Genomic DNA, 16,696 nt, shown 5'->3' with positions numbered 1-16,696 from the left:
TGTTCCAAGGATACCCTCTTTCTCTGTTGATTGTGCCCTTTGAGGCACATAAGTTTTAATTTTGGTGGATTCCAATTTATTTTTCCTTCATTGCTGTTGCTTTGGATGTCGTATCTAAACAATCATTGCCAAATCCTAAACCAAATTTCATGAAGCTTTCCCCATGTTTTCCTTCTAAAAGTTTTGTGGACACGGCTCTTTTTCTTTCTTTAATCACTTTATTATCAAACACACACACATGCAGTTCTTATGTTTCGGTGTTTGATGCATTTCAAGTTAATTATTGCATGGGGCCTAAGGTAAGGGTCCGGTTTCCCTACAGCACCTTGTAGAAAAGGACAGACATCTTTTGAAGGCCGGGGACTAGAGTGGCCAGAATGGATGGTAGGAGAGTGAGAAAACGTACCTGGAGTGAGCCAGTGTCAAAGTCTAAACACTGGGATCCTGCTGGGGGCAGAGGGAAAGGCAGGGCGGCACTCACCACCAGCAGCATGTGGTGGCAGCTCTCCGAACTGCAGAACTGGTGTTGGTTCCTGGGATTGAACCCCTGGGTCTTTACATGGAACTACAGCCCCAGCCTTTTTTTCAAACAGGGCCTCACTAGCTTGCTAAGTTGCCCAGGCTGAGCTCACACTGTTCATCCTCCTGCCTCAGCCTCCCGGGGTCCAGGACCACAACAGCTTCCCCTCACGCCCAGTGCTACACACACTGGCAGGCGTACCTGGCTTCAAAGGTCTGCCCTGTCGGGAGCCGCAAGGGGGCCCAGGACCCCATGACGTGGAGCACAGCAGCCAAGCCCGGGGCCGGGGAGGACCAGGCTGCCATGGCACTGAAGACCACTGCTCTGGGGTTAGGAGCAAAGCCGGGGAGAGCCTCCCCGCCCTGAAGGGAAAAAGCAAACCAGGAAGAGAGCAAATCAGCAAAGCTGGTGATAACCTAGGCGAGAAACGGAATTAATTTGTGCCTAGGTTTCTTTGAAAGCAAAATTGTCAAAGTTAGCATGTAAGTGTAGCTAATGAATGGCCCGTCCCTCTGTATGTCGTTATTTTAATCTTAAGCCACTGACTGGGTGCCTGAACGGTGTCTTCTTTCCGGCCCTCGTGGGGAGTGGGGTGAGCATCCTGGTGAGGTTTTCCTGTCCACACCTGAGCATCTGGCAGCTCTTCAGCCTAGAGAGCTGGTGTTTGGGACAGAGTCGCCTGACCACTGAATATAGACATTAAATTCACTCGACAGAGATACAAATGGTTGTTAAAACATTAAAGCAAAGGAGTAAATTTCTAATTACAGTATTTCACACCCAGAATTATTCTGACCCCAAACTCAAGCGATCCTCCCGCCTCAGCCTCCAAAGTGCTGGCATTACAGGCGTGTGTCGCTGCACCCCTCACACCCAGGATTATTCTGAAGGACACGAGGACCTCCCAACTCCCCACGAACACAAGCTCTAGTCTGCTCTGCCCGTGAGGGTGTCTGTCCCGGTATCCCGGTGACAGCTCCTAGAGTCACACAGAACTAGCATTGCCCAGCACCTACACCACCTGACACTCGAAATGGAGCACGGCAAGGTTTCTTCATTGAGGGGGGAGACTCGTGCCACAGGCGGAGACCAGGCGGAAGACGAGGCCTAATGCGCCTCCTCATTGAGCCCTGAGAAGAAGGAGGCCGTGCGCGAGCTGACACGCGGCAGGGAGAAGCGCGAACAGCTGAGAAGATCCTGTTGTTTACCCGTCAAGTACCACGGAGGGAGGGAGGGAGGGAGACAGGCGAATCCCGTGGATCCCTGGTGGCTCGCCCCCGTGTCTGAGTGAATGGAGCCGAGGTGCGCAGGTCTATGTCAGACGGAGACGAGAGCCGCCCGGCCAGATTTTAACCCAGTTCTGTGTCCCTTTGCGTTCACCCTCGTCACCGCGGGTCAGGTTAGAGCTCGTGGGCTGGTTCCTACAACAGACAACCGCAGACTCGCTGAGAATGCGCCAAATATACATAAAACAACCAGCAAATAATTAGCACACTATACTGACATGGGTCACACTTTCCGTAAGTGCTGAAGTACAGGCTCACGTCGGTAGCCCAAACTACATAGAACACAGCCCAGGGCTCCCTCCAAGCAGCCTTCCCTGACCACCCTAGGCAAGTGAGCCCTGCTTGGCCACTCACGGTCTGCCCTTCATGCTCTGTGTTACTTTCTGTGTGTGCACACACCACTTACCACCTCCGGACTTCCTGAATTTGTTCACATGGTTATTATTGCATCGGCATTATTCAGACTACATACAAGACACAATACATTAGGAGTTGATAAAATAAAATTAATCAGTCATCACTAGAATTGAATTTTTAATCAAAGAAAATACATCACTGGACTTTTATTAAGAATTATGGAAGGAAATCTGCATTTTTTAACTGTATATCCTTTTATTGGTACATTTTAGGTGTACAATATAATGACATTCATCACTGAAAATTTGCACCTTTACATAATCTCTTGGTTCTTATTTTTTCCCCCATTCCCCAGCCCTCCCTTCAACCTCTCCATCCCTCCCTATTTACAAAGACTTTGTTTCCGTTTTCCCATTTTCTCCTATTAATTCCATTCCCTTCTTTCCTTTCCCCTACCCCTCCCACTTCCCATTCCCCTTTGCCCCTTTTCTTCCTATTTCCCATTATCCATTATACCTTTTAATCCTTATTTACACTTTCAGTTTCTCACACCAGAGAAACTATTGGGTATTTACAAGTGTGTCCTATTTATTTCACTTAGGAGTATCGCCTCAATGTGCATCCATTTAGCTATAAATGTCTCTGATTTCTCATTTTTATGGCTGAGTAGTGTCGGGAGCAATGCTACATAACTTTAGGGTAAAATCATTTAGTTAGCCTAGTTCTCCTGCCTACAGCCCAGCTATGGAATTCCGAGACATAATTGCATTTTGGCCTCCGATCACAACTGAGACCTTAATGATCCGGTGATGCTGTGATTCTCCAGGACAAGAAACATCCTGGGAGCTGAGAACATCCTGGGAGGAACAAACATCTACTCAGTTCCTCCTTGATCTTGGATTGTTACATCTTATTTAAGCAGGCTGTACTGAACTCTCTGCAAGTCGTTTGTTACATTTGTTTCTCCCGATGGACTGAGTACTGAATAAAAGGTGCGGTAAGCTGGGGGTTTTCGTCTTTGCCGCCCAGAGCAGCACTGGTCAGACCCAAAGTTCAGCTTCTTCTCTGTCTCATTTTTCTACCTTTCCTGTAATTCACCTTGTGCTGCCGTGGCTCACAGGAGACCAGGACTCACTGCAGAGGTTCTGGTAACATCCCCTTCCCCTGTTCCCTACAGAGTAGTACTTCATTTTATTTAAAAACCACATTTTCTTTATCCAGTCTCCAGTTGATGGGCATTTGGGCTGTTTCCAAGCTTTACCTATTACAAACTGCAAACTGCTGCTATGAACCTGGGTGCACATATATCACTGTGGTATGATTATTAATTTTTATTTTTTTTGGTAGCAGGGATCAAACTCAGGACATTGCGCTTGCAAGGCAGGTGCCGGAACCACTGAGCTAAATCCCCAGCCCAGTTCTTTTAATTCTTTGGGGAAGATACCTAGCAGGGGAATAGGTGGGTCAAATGGGACTTCCAGTCCTAGTTCTTTCAGGTATCTCCATATTGATTTCCACAGTGGTTGCACCAGTCTATACTCCCACCAGCAGTGGAGCAGGGTTCCTCTTTCCCCACAGCCCCGCCAGCATTTGTTATTGGTTGATTTCTTGATAGCCATTCAGAAAGTACATATTTTTGAATCCCCAGTGGCATACAAAATGAACAGCGTTGGAAATGTGTCCAGTCACTATGAGCAGGACTAGGAGAACTAATGAAGCACATGACAAACACCAGTTGACTAGTATAAGTCATTCTGTCTTCTAAAACCAAACGCCTCATTTGATTTTCCCATCTATGTTGTGATATGGCCGTCACCATTATAAGTCAACAGTTTATATTTTATACTAGTGTCATTCGGTGTTTGTTGTAAAGCATTTCTCTCAAAGGTCGTTAGCAAGTAAAATATGGCTTCAAGCTTGCATAAATGTATACATTATTAAATTAGCACAGATTCTTATGTAACAGAATTTCTCATTATTATTAGAAGAAAGAAGAATGATGAAGTGAAAATTACAGACATGCCCAAGTTCAATCACAGATATCCAGAAGTATAAGTAGTGGCAATGTTTAGAAAACCATTGATTCTGGTTGGTGAGTTTGAATTTCATTTGAGGTGCATTTTTAAAATAAAAACGGAATGCATGACCTAAGGCAGATTATTTAAAATATATTTTCAGTGTGTAAAACCCAACAAAAGTGACACAATATATTATTTGTGATGATAACTTCAAAACTAGCAGGACACTTGGAAACATGCTGTACTTGTCAACAAGTCCTTCAAATATTTTAAATAAAAGCAAGACAAAAAGTTATTGGCAAATTTCTTGGTTGTTCTATAGACTACACATGAGATTTACTTGCATATGGTTCAGACAAAGAAAAGATGGCTTTCCCAATTGTTGAAAAATTACTCTTCTAACATAAATAGAAATGCACAAGTGGTTTTTAATGCTAAATCAACAGATAAATTAAATTTTACCACTCTTTGGGATAATAGCATTTCTAGTCAAGTCTGCACTGCTACAGACCTAAACAGAGTTATTCTTCCCATGAAATCCAGTATAGTACTTGAGATCCGTCCCTAAAGAGCACAAATACTGTAAATTGTTCAAATCCTGTAGTGTGTGCAAAATGACAGGATGTGTGTGAATATGAGAAGTGACATTTAAATTTACCTCTCAAACGATGATTAGATATAGTTACAAAACTAGAAAATACGTTGTTGGTCAACATCTATTAAAACGGGAAAAATATTAATGGACTCATGAGTGATAGGGCAGGCAGATATGAAGAAAATGTGACAAAACTATTAAAATAGTATTAAAAGCTACAAATCACTGTTGTGTTTAGAAGCAGCATCAGGGGGAATTCTGTGTGCCACCTCTATAAATAATGCTGCTATTTCTCATGGAAGTGCTCGTGGTGAAGGTTGCTAAATTTATTAGAGTTCATTAAAGAGCCAAAACCTGGGCAAATTTTGTTCAAATTGGAGCTAACCATCCCTTCCTGCCGGAGTACAGTGAGGCTCATTGTCCTGAGGGAGCAGAAGGGAAAGTGCTAGGCGAGTGGGCACACTTGGGAAGGACAATCACATTCTTCTAGCTGAACAGCAATCCCATTGGCAAGCAACCTCATTTTCAAAAATGATGTGGGGGATTTTACATTAGTGTACTTTACCGAGCTTATTGATATTTGGAATGAACACAAATGAATAGCTTCAGGAAGAAAACAACGATATAATTCAACAAGTCAAGACACATCCAGGATTCAAACACATTTTGCTATGGGAAGTAGGCCTTGAAGTGGACATAACCAGCAAAGATGGTGTGACTGAAATATAATTAGGAATGCTGCTATAGTTCACTTCTCAGTCTCAAAGTTGTCACTATGTTCTAGAAAAGAAATTATAAATACTTCAGAAAACGTTCCAAGTCAAGGAACACTTTCCCTTTGAAAACTTGGAATTAAAAACCGACCTAAATTTGGTGCCCAAAAGAGGTGAATGAGGGCCAGGGATGTAACTCAGTGGTTCCGCCGCCTGCCTCGCAAAAGCACAAGGTCCTTGGTTCCATCCCCGGTACCAAAAACAAAAAAGATGTGAATGAATGGTTGCAGTGTATTTGTACTAATGAATGATCACAAGATAAGAAATTTATTATCATTTCCAAGTAAAATTAAAGAATTTTCATCGCTAGGCAGAAAGAAGGCATCCTTATTGTGTTAGTCAGCTCTCTGGTGTGGTGACAAAATACCTGAGAAAACAATTTGAAAGAAGGAGAGGTTATTTTGGCTCATTGGTCCAGAGGCTTCAGTCCACGGTCACTCAGCCCTGTGGTCTTGGGCCTGTGCTGAGGAACATCCCACAGGGAGCATGTTACACAGCTGAGCTGCGCTCTTCATGGTGGTCGGGACGCGGAAAGAGAAAGAGAAGGGGCTTCGTCCCAGTATCCACCTCGAGGCCCCAGGGACTGAAACTCCTTCCTCTTGGGCCTGCCTCTGAAAGGTTCTATCACCTGCCATCAGCAGTGCAGGCTGGTGACCAAGCCTTCAACACGTGACCTTTGGGGAACCTTTCAATTCCAAACCATAACCTTATCATTACTGGCCACAAGTAGCTCTCTGTACACATGACGATTTTAGCCTTTGAAACTGACTAAAGCAAAGGAGACTGCAGGCCCACGAGTGCGCGCAGGCAGTACTGACCTTGCGGGTCTGAACTGCAAGCACCTTGCCAGCAAAAACCTTCCCTGTGCAGTCACTAAAATCTTGCCTGAATCTTTTTGCTTTTTTTTTGCTTATTTGGGATTTTAAAAAATTCATTTCAGTCTTAATAAGGCAATTTTTTTAGCTCTTTATATGTAAATGGAGCAAGTATCGTCCTAGAAAACTTCTGATTCTGTTGTGTGTGGGGAGAAGGAATCTCACAAATTGCTCCCGTTTTGATTGGGAGCTGTGACCTAAAAGATGACTGAAAACCACCAGTTCAAGTCTACCCTCCTCCGAAACCAGTCCCTACAGAACGTGAACCCCAGAGAGCAAGAATTTGCTCTGTCTGATTTACCAGCAAATCTGCAGTGGCACCCGAAACAGTGCCCAGCACATACTAAATACATATTTGCTGAATAAATTAAGGAACTAAGCAGATCAGAGAGGAAAATCCATTGTATGTAATTATCTTGTTTGCATTATCAAAGCCTCTCTTCCTTTCGCAGGCTTTTTAGAAAAGGTGAAGAATGTTACTAGCTGTTTCCTGCGAGGGCCTGCAGGCTGCTCAGAACCAGGAAGGACTTGCTGTCCCCTCTGGGAGACAGTGGATGGCGGATGACCTTGAGATCTCTGCCACAGGAGCGGGGCTGGAAAGGCGGAGAGCAGGAGGAAGGGTGGGCGCAGGTCCAAGTGCCTGTGTGTAACGGGACCCCCGCCTTCCAACAGGTGCGAGCAGCTGCGCCCTTGAAAAGCTGTTGAGCTCTTTCAGAGCTGAGGAACAATCTGGCTTTATCCATCCCTTATTGCATGGAGGTAGAACAAGGTGGAAGAAAGACACTGGACTCACAGGCTGCCCCTATCAAGATAAGCAGCGTGGGCTGGAGGGAGAGGGAAGTGGCAGGTCTGGGATGGTGACCCCCATTCTCTGGGCCAGTATGGGGCCGCAGTAAGCCTGGCACCAAGGGGCACTTTCCAGGTGGCTCACGCTGTGCACCTGGTGCCTCAGCTCCATCACCTCCATGCAGCCCTGTGAGGACCTGCCGCTTAGTCTGCAGAGCTGTCCACTGCAGGGGGTGTGGACAGCAGAGGCAGGCCCACTGCCCAGGGGCTGGTTCTGTGGATGGAGCGCCACTGGCCCAGGCCGTCTTCCACATGGAGCAGGCCAAGTTCCTGACTGGGCATTTCCAAGGAGAGTGTGGGAGCCATGACTACACAGACACCGAGACCGCAGGAAATCCTGGCCTGCAGGGTTCCGGTTGGCGTGGATTTAAGCACAAAGCCATAGGACACAGCCCTGTCCTTGGTTACCACAGGCCCAGGCGGTGTGGAGGGGCTGGTGGAGAGTCTCCAGCGTGCGGGCGCCATGCGGGGGGAGCAGCTGGCCGCCCTTCGCCATGGCCCTTGCAGGCTTCTTCAGTCACTGGTGCACTAGATTCCTCTGTGGCCCCAGCACCGCAGGAGGCTGTGCTGGTCCCAGGGCCAGCCCCGAAGCAGGGCCCGAGCCCACTTTCCGGGGGGACCCACACTCCCAAGAACAGAGTAGGGGCGGGAGATGGGCTCTTCAGAACAGGAGCTGCCAAAGCATCACCCGATGCGGCCAGGGTCTGCGGGTTCTCTTTGCCCCCAACCCCGCTTTCATCCTCTCCGTGGGCTGGGGGGACTCGGGGAGAGGCTGAGGGGTGTGTCCGGCCCAATTTCCCTGGGATTAAAGCTCCTGCACCCTTCTTCAGAGCAGAAAAGTCTGCCTGGGATTCGCTCCCCAACCCATTTTCCCACCTAAGAGCCTCTCAAGCTGAGAAACAGGGTGAAGGGCAAAGTCTTTCACCTCAGAAAATGGGGCCCACCCATCACCAGGAGGGGCTTTGCCTCTTCTCCCTGAGGCTTCCTCCACCCAAACTATGTCCCCACGGTCACCCCAACTTCCCCAATGACCGCATGAAGGGCACTGTTGCTTTAGTCTTTCATTGAAACCACTGAGCCCCTTACTCCACCACCTCCCCTCTGCAGCCCGGTGGGGAGAGGAGACAGTGGCCCCTCAGCTGCAAATCTCCTGGAGCAGCGGCATCATTTCACACAGTCCCTGGATGCGCTGCACTTGGTACCAGTAATTGCTCTTGATGCTCCGGAGCTCAGTCAACAGGCCCAGCACCTTTGCGTAAAGAAACCTTTGGAGGAAGCAGAGAGGTCACCAGGAACAGAAGAGGGACATGAAGCAGCTGCGAGCCCTGTCCTGAAGCCCTGACCCTCTGAATGCTCCCTGATGGAGCTAAGTCTGCTCACCAGAGAAAACTAGGCTCTGCTAGGACAGATTTATCCAAAGATCCAGAGAGCCCCACACGGGGCTGTGTCTGACTCGTTTTCTCTTATGTGGCTAGCTTCAACTGAGCCCGGGGCTCTGAGGCCCAGGTGTGAAGAAAGCCCCAGGTTGGCCAGAACTCCACCTGCACAGGATCCGACAGTCTGGCATTCTACAGTGTGTTCCAGAAGGCGGACGTGTTGTTCTAGGTACAAAATCTCCCCTTTCTGGCAAACTGCCTTGTTGAGGCATGAACAAAAACAGGCAGTGCACACCTCAGAGCCTGGAAAGATCATGGAATGAGGGACTGCATCTGGCTGTGAAACTCCGCATGACATGAAAATTCACATCCCTTCAAGGGACACGAAAATGTCAAGGAATTGGTCCAGCGGAGAAAGGGGAGGGCCAAGGAAGAAGAATGAACAAGACTCTTCCCAATGTGCATCAGGCTGGAGCCGTGGGAGAGGGGAGATGATGGGTGTCATCAGTCTCAAGAACGCTATTCCACGGGGCCTGTGAGCCACTGCTCTGCACCGCACTGAACCGAAAAGTTGAGGGAAAGCGAGATGACACGGCCTTAGGGCGGTCTGAACGTCCCCCCAAAGCCTCGTGCGAGTGAGGTGGGGCTTTTTCTGAGGTGGCTGGGTCAAGAGTATGTGACTGATTCGTGCTCCAATGCCAGGCCCGAGGGTGTGAGAGCTGCCTGGATAAGACAGAAGGGACAGGAAGATGCTGCTAAGTTTCCTTGTGGCCTTGCTACTTCCTGTCAGCTGGCATGCGCTGTTGCCTCTCCGCCCTGTGCTGCCCTGGAGCCCCGTCTTGGAGCCAGGCCGTTGTGGACAGAAACCTACGCAAACTGTGGGCTACATAAACCTTTCCTCTTTGAACTTGGACTGTCCAGTATTTTGTCTTAGCGACGAGAGAAAAGTAATTAAGACAAACAGCAAAATGAACAGCTTGGATGCTGGAAGTCTGTGGGACAGGGATGGTCCCGGGCAAGGAGCAGCCTCCCCCAGAGACCTGGTCTCCCGGAGGAAAAGACAATAAAAAGCACTCATCCTGAGCTTGCGTCCCGAACACTTCCACCCCACCCACCGGCTCCCGGGCCTCGACTGCTGCTCCCTGATGTAGCTGTACAGAGTCAGTGCCATCTTCTCTTGCAGCTGCTCAATCTCTTCCCTCTGGGTAACTCCAGGCCGATCTGTATAACAGGGAGCAGGGAGGCGCAGGTGGGGAAGGCCTGCAGGTTAGACTGAAGTGGACGAATTCCAGGGGCTGAGGGTTTGAGCAGAGGTGTTGGGGCTAAGGTCTCTGGATGGGCTGCTCACCAGGAGAGAAGAGGGCCATGGCAGCCATGAGCACATACTCGGGCTCCTGGAGCCGCAGTTGTTTCAGTGTCCTCTGGAAACGAAACAACAGCTCCGCAAACTCTTCCTGGAACCCTGCTAAGGGAGGCATAGGCTGTGGAGCCTCATTCCACAAGGGCACAGGCTTCTGGCTCTGGCGCCATCTTACCATGGATTGCGTCTTCCACCCTGTAGCGAAGAGGCCCGCGCAAGAAGTGTTGTGTCTCAAGACAGAAAGTGGTATTGAGTGCAATGGCATATATTTCCAATGCTGCTCCCTTGAGAAGGGAGATCTGGTCCTCCATGGGCAGGGACCTGTGGGGAGCAGGAAATGGGCACTTGAGACTCAAGTCTGAACTCCTGGTCCTGACGGACACACTTAAAAGAAAGCTGGGAATTGGAGACCTGGTGCTTGGAAAGGTTGCGGGCTGTGTTCATTTGATTAGTGGCCTTTTCGGGGTGGGGTGGTATAGAATTTATGAGGTGCTGACTTCCTGAAAGATAAGGGGAGGCCACTCACCGGAAAAGGGGCAGAGCCTTGGCGAACTTGATAATTTGCTGCAACATGAAGGTATCAACAGCTGCAAAGTGCGTGAGCAGAGGCAGCACAGGGTCCCGGGCGGAAAGAGGCCGCTGGTGGCTGAAGAGGTGTGCTGGAGGCTGCAGAGACCAGAGAATAAGCAAGAGGCCCTGGCCACGCGCCTGCCTGAGGCCCTGCCAGCTTCACCTCCGAAGCTTCTTCCCAGAGGAGCAGCCGGGCTGGACTCTGGAGAAGGCCTGTCTGCTGCTGCTCAGCAACACACCTGGCCCTTTTCCTCGAGCCGCCTCCTGGGCGCCCTTTGATCACTTTCTCACCCCAGACCTTGTCTCACCTTGAACTGCACAAACTGGTCGAACATGGTGGCCACGTGGCAGGTGTGGGCCTCCAGGAGGATGCTGATCAGCACCTTCTGCTCCTTCATTGGTACTTGCTGCGCCCGCCGCCACGCCTGCCTGGCTCGCCGCAATGCCAGGGCTTCGGCCGACAGTATCACTGTGCCAGGCAAGAGACAGGGCAAAGGCACTGAAACCAGCAGAGAACACCTCTGTACCCGCCCCCAGTCAGCGGCCCTGGTCACAGAAGGTCGCAGGGGGCAAGTTCCCGAGGCCTCCTGGAACTTGGCTGGATCCTGGGGGCTCCGGTGGCAGGGATTCCTTTCCTTCACCTCAGCGGCATCTCAGAAGCAGGAAACAGTGCCCCGGGAGAGGAAATGCTGCAGGGTGAAGAGGGAAAGACAGAAGGAAGGAGACGTTCGGCTCCTGGGAGAACTGTGGAGTGGCTCTAACTACCTAGCGCACCTTCTGTCTGCACACTGGGCCAGTCAGCTTTCCAACGCTGCGACAAGGAAGCCTGAGAAAAATAACTTGCAGGAGGAAAGATTTACGTCAGCTCGGGGTTTGGGAAGTTTCCTCTGGTTCCACTGTTTCTGTGCCTGAGGTGGAGCAGAAGGGGGTGGTAGAGGAGCGCTTCTCACCTCAGGGCACAACGAGAGAAAAGGACCCAGCGAGGAAAGGGCAGAGGACACGACAGAGTCTCTGAGGTCCCACCCCCGTGACCCTTCAACGAGGCACATGTCCTAGGGTGAGTCTCCGTCATCGCCCATCACGCCATCAAAGTCCGAATCCATCAACGGATCCATCACTGATGAAGTTAAAGCCCTCATGTTACAATCGCCTCCTAAAGCCCCACCTCTGAACACAGGAGCCTTCGAGGGGCATTTCGGATGCAGACCATACCACAGGGCATTACAATGTCAAAGGTTCTGGGGTTAGATTCCACTGGATGCGACCACACTATGATAGAGCAAGCGTTATTCATATTTTTCAGAAACATAAACAAGCTTAGATTCTAGCGACAAGTCCAAAGTCAAAAATAAGGGGTGCCTGGGAGTGGTGCACACATCTGTAATCCCAGAGCTCCAGAGGGCTGAGGCAGGCGGGATACAAGTTTGAGTCCAGCCTGGACAAAGCAATGACATAGTGAGACCCTGTCTCAAAATGAACCATGAAAGGGCTCGGCGATGTGGCCTGGTGTGAAGACCCCGGGTTCAAACACTAGCATTCCCAAAAAAAAGATGCAGATTGAATTCAAACCAAGACATCTGGCCTCTACAGTTTCGTCTCCTCTGCTCCACACTGGAAAGTGGTGCCATGGAAACAGAGTCTGAGGCCAGGCAGACTCCACTTCCAGTGGTGACTCTACCACTTTTCAGCCCAATGGGCCTGGGCGCCAGGCACCCTGGGAGCCCCACTTCCACCACCTGTTGGATTGAAGCTCTCTGGCCCAGAGGCAGTGTGGGTTACTGAGTGCCTGCTGGGTGGAGCGCACTGTCCTCCAGGGACAGAGGGGACAAGCAAGCCCTGAGAGTGTCTAGAGCAGTGGTGGCAGCCCAGTGGCACAGTGCCGCAGCGGGCTGGCTGTTACCACTGCAGGCTCTGAAAGGGTGGCCACCACAGACGGGGAAAGGCCCTTCAGGCGGAAGGAAGGGCAGGCATCAAAGCCCTGGGGACGAGCAGCGGGGATGGCCCGAAATCAGTGTGGCTGGAATGGACCACACAAGGGGAAAGAGGAAACAAAGTCTGAAAGGTGTGGTACAGAAGCTGGACCATGAGGCCACGTGCCTGGAGAGTGACTGACGGGAGCCACCGGAGGTTAGAGCAGAAGAGCAACGTGACCCAACTCCTTTCAAGGAGCCTGCTCTGCCTGCGATTTGGCAAATGTGCTCCTGGGGACAGACAAAGCAGAGCCTGGGTCGGGGGACTCAGCGGTGGGAGGCTGACTCACTGTCTTTCCTCATGCCGGCATCCAGACACTTCTGCAACCTGCAGGCCTGGCAGCGGCGCCTCTGGGCCTTGCTGACTTCACAGCTTCCAGCAAAGGGGCAGGTGCGCCTGGTGCTTTTGTTCGCCACGCGCCTGTGAAGGACAGAGACATTGTCAGGGCCCAGGATGGCAGGGAGCAGGCAGGTGGGAATCTGAGGGCTGACAGCACATGGTCTAAAAGACTTGGAACCCGCTGACAAGGGCTGATCTGGGCTGTGGCCAAGGGTCCCCAGGAGGACAGCCTGACAGACCTGGAGCATTTTCACGGGAACACAGGCTCCACTCAGGCAGGCCCAGCTTGTGCTGTGCTAGCTTGGTGCTTTGCCAGTGCGTGAGTGTCCTTGACTCGTGGGACAAGTACCTGGCCTCTCTTTTATTACGCCACCAGTTTGGACAGCGTTGTGGTCACCAGATGCAGGGTGCAGGATGCCAGCCACAGGGTAGCCACCCTCAGACACACAAGGCCCAGGACTCCCCCAGGCACATGCCAGGGGCCAAAGGCTGCCCACTAGGCACGTGTGTGTGTGTGTGTGTGTGTGTGCACGCATGTGTGTGCCAGGTAGGGTATATCTGCTGGGGAGGAGACTCTCACCTGAAGAAACCCTTGCAGCCCTCACAAGTCAGGGCATGGAAATTGTAGCCTGTGGCTCGGTCCCCACACACCACACAGCTCCTGGACTCATCTTCCCTGCTGCCCATGGCTTCCGGTACCGGGCTGCCGGCACAGGTTTCTGAACGTGGGAGGAGCTGACAGTCAGCTCCAAGCCATGAGCCACGTTTGACCCTCTTCTTCCCCTTCCCCCCACTGCCCTGCACCTGCTCCCCAGAATCACCTCTCCTGCTTTTAGTCCCCAGCCCCAGCACACTGCCCACCTGCTCCTCTTAGGCAGCACACAGCACACAGGCCCCAGCATCTGGTGTGAGTTGCATTTCCCAAGCTCCCACTTGGGAGCCGAGCCTGCTTTCCCTGTGATCTCAGGAGCAGCCAGCAGTTGGGGATTCAGGCCCTCAGCACCTGGAAAACAAAGAGACAGTGCTGTGTGGGCTGCAGGAGTCCCCAGTGCCCTGAGAGGGGAGGGCACAGACTCTGGACACAGGGCAAAGGCCTCGGGGGAGGTTGGCCAGGCACGCCCAGGTGCTGGCTGGTGCCATTCTGGGAGGGAGCCTGGGGGTTGGGGACACAGTGACTCAGGAGCAGCTGCTCCTTATCAGTCGCTGCTGAGCTGCAGGCGCCCTCTGCAGCCTCCTTGGATAGGGATCCTGGGAAAGCTGGGAAGGGAGAGAAGGTGGGAGACAGAGCAAGCATTTCCACAGGCGCCCATCAGTGGGAAACGAATCAAGGGTAAGGACAGCACCAGGCTCCCAGGAGGAAGTTCTTTAGAAAAGACTTTCAAAAATAAATTAATTAATTAAAAATTAAAAAGACTTTGAAACGAGGGGGCGAATTAGGAGAGGATTTGCAGAGCTAGAAAGGATCCCATATCCCTGCTGGGGAGAGCTGAGAATTCAGTCAGAGCAGCCTCCTCTAGAGGAGGAGGAGCTGGGGTTGATCTGAAAAGGCCTGTGCCGGAGCTGTTTTCAGGGATGTGTGGCCCGTGCTGTCCCCAGGCCCCGCATTCAAGGAGTCAGGGTGAAGGTTCCTAATCAACAAGTTTGAGAATGAGAAATGGAGTTTTCACTGGGGTTTTCTAGTACTCCATCACCACTGACGACTGTGCATGTGTGTGCCTGTGTGTGCATGTGTGTGTGTTCTCCATCATCGATGAACAGAAAAGTCATGTCAAAGGCTATGTGAATGTTTGGAGCATGGACAAAATGTTGGATAAATCTGATCCCACACAAACTGGAATAAAGTCTTAGTCTTCCAAACGGGGGGTGGGGGCAGAAAAGGAAGCAAACAACCTGAGCTGGTGTGGAGGGCAGGTCGAGGGGACGGCGCCAGGTTCCTGTCAGTCTGAGTTCCCTCTAGCCACATGGAGATGCTATCTGTACCACACCACAGGGATGCGGCAAGGGTTAGCTGGAGTAGCAGCTGAAGTGCCGAGTGCAGCGCCAGACCCACAGCGCACACTCAGCCTTGACTCTCCCCACTGTCACCAACACTGTGGGATGCCTAGACACACTGACTAAGGCTGGACTCTGAGCTGCTTTAAGCCCATTACTTTGTATCATTCTATCATAGTCCACACACATTGTTCTCAGAGTAGATAAACTGAGCATAAAAATCTGTTGAATGTCTGAATGGATTTATTTTAAACCCATAGTAGAGACAACAGCTTGAAAGGCAAGACTTTCTTTTATTCTCAAAGCTAAGCATTTTGAGAAAGAACAAAACAAGTGTGTAGCGATTTGCTCATTTTTGATACAGTGCCCAGTATCCACATTCCAAACCAAGAAAAGCCACTATTAAGCCAACGTTTTTCAAACTGTGGGCTGAAAACTATTCTTGAATCACAAAATGGATTTAATTTGATAAAATGCATCAGAAGAAAATGCAATGGAATAGAAAATCCTGGGGCACAGTGTAAGGTGCTGTAAACGTTGTTTCAGGATGCTAGTCTGTGCTGACTGCAGGATTCAGCCATGATGTAAGATGTTTCTATCACGGTCACGCCCAAACAAGTCTGCACCTCACCAGGGACTTCACGGCAGAGGATACAGCTGTCTGTCCTCTCAGATGTGCCAGGGAGATCCACAGCTCCGGCTGAATGTCTGCATCTGGTGGTTCTGAGGAGCAGAGCAGCCTTGGACGAGGCTGGCTGCCGGCCCCACACTCCTCAGGGAGGTGAAGGAAAGATCTGGAAATCTTCTGTAGCCACTACATGGAACACCCAAGAAGCCCTGGACAAGCCAAAGACTGGAAGGAGCTGGGTCTACACAGCAAGGGCTCCGGCAAGGGGAGCGAATGCGGGAAACGGACAAGGACCAAGTGAGAAGAGCCGCTGGCGATGTTTACAGCACGCCAAGGTGGGCTGGGTCTGCTCCCCCCAAACAGCTAGAGGCACCACTGTGCCCCCACATCCGCAGCAGGCGGACAGAGAGGCCTGCAGTAAGGAAGGGGGACTCCTGGCTAGCTACCCCTGAGAGACAGCAAGTCTTAGACCAGAATCGGCTGGGTTGATCTTGAATTTGGATGACCACGTCTGCAGCCCAGCCGACTCTGGAGGTTGAGTTCGTGATCCGAGGTCAGCTCTGAGAAAATAGAACTACGTCCTGAACACCAAGAGCCGTGGCTGAATAAATATTAAACCTGACTCAATATCAATAACAAGGCCTTTGGATTCGGCAGACAAAGGCCAGGTGGGAGCGGGGCCAGGCAGAGAAGGTCGGAGGAACTGTTCTCAGGAGGGGGCTGCGTGGGGACCAGGCCGGAGCCTTCTGCTTATTTTAAATGGAGAAACCCAAGAACTTACAGGCAGAATTTGTAGAACGCAGGTGGGGAGCTTCTGCGGAATGTCCTGGGTGTGCCCGGTTTCTTCCTCTGCTGCCTGCCAGCGCCTCCTGGGGACCCGCAAGGCCGCGGGCGCTGCAGGGGCGAAGAGCAACCCCAGGGGCCCGCTGAGACAGCCCCTGTGTGCACAGGCCTGAACCAGGGCTGCGAGACCAGGCGTGCATGCGTGCGTGCGTGCGTGCATTCGTGCCTGCCTGCATTCGTGCCTGCCTGCCTGCCTGCCTGCCTACATCCCCTGAGGAGCCTGGGCAGACAAAGGCAGAAGTTTAAGAAAAGCGAATCCGAAATACTTAAATTTCCAAAACAAGCAAGTCAGAGGGTTATTCTTACTGTGTCTGACGGAAGGCGTGCAGGAAGGCAGAACTGAATTT

The 16,696-nt window shown here is 51.1% G+C and overlaps 1 protein-coding gene across 7 annotated transcripts; it reads right to left on the bottom strand.

The window, feature by feature from the left end:
* Positions 1-5,380: 5,380 nt before the first annotated feature.
* LOC101707175 (nuclear receptor subfamily 1 group I member 3-like) lies at positions 5,381-13,962 on the bottom strand. 7 transcript variants are annotated; one of them, XM_021242417.2, is made up of 10 exons: positions 13,748-13,951; positions 13,467-13,605; positions 12,837-12,967; positions 10,885-11,045; positions 10,533-10,672; positions 10,182-10,327; positions 9,995-10,111; positions 9,762-9,867; positions 5,641-5,725; positions 5,381-5,556 (listed from the first exon to the last, which is right to left on the bottom strand). In XM_021242417.2, exons 2-9 carry the CDS (start codon positions 13,571-13,573, stop codon positions 5,641-5,643), a joined length of 993 nt encoding a protein of 330 aa, XP_021098076.2. In that variant the 5' UTR covers positions 13,574-13,605; positions 13,748-13,951; the 3' UTR covers positions 5,381-5,556. The 7 variants fall into 7 exon arrangements, with proteins under 7 accessions (XP_021098076.2, XP_021098077.2, XP_087050145.1 ...); XM_021242418.2 differs by having other exon boundaries at positions 5,381-5,725; positions 13,748-13,941; XM_087194018.1 differs by lacking the exons at positions 5,381-5,556; positions 5,641-5,725 and adding an exon at positions 5,778-5,916 and having other exon boundaries at positions 13,748-13,941.
* Positions 13,963-16,696: the final 2,734 nt, after the last annotated feature.

Source organism: Heterocephalus glaber, unplaced genomic scaffold (assembly GCF_053883595.1).
Source record: "Heterocephalus glaber isolate CG9 unplaced genomic scaffold, H.glaber_assembly_v1.0 deba00001600, whole genome shotgun sequence".
Taxonomy (NCBI): domain Eukaryota; kingdom Metazoa; phylum Chordata; class Mammalia; order Rodentia; family Bathyergidae; genus Heterocephalus; species Heterocephalus glaber.
The sequence above is the reverse complement of the archived record's forward strand: the minus strand, read 5'-3'. Positions and strand labels throughout refer to the sequence as shown.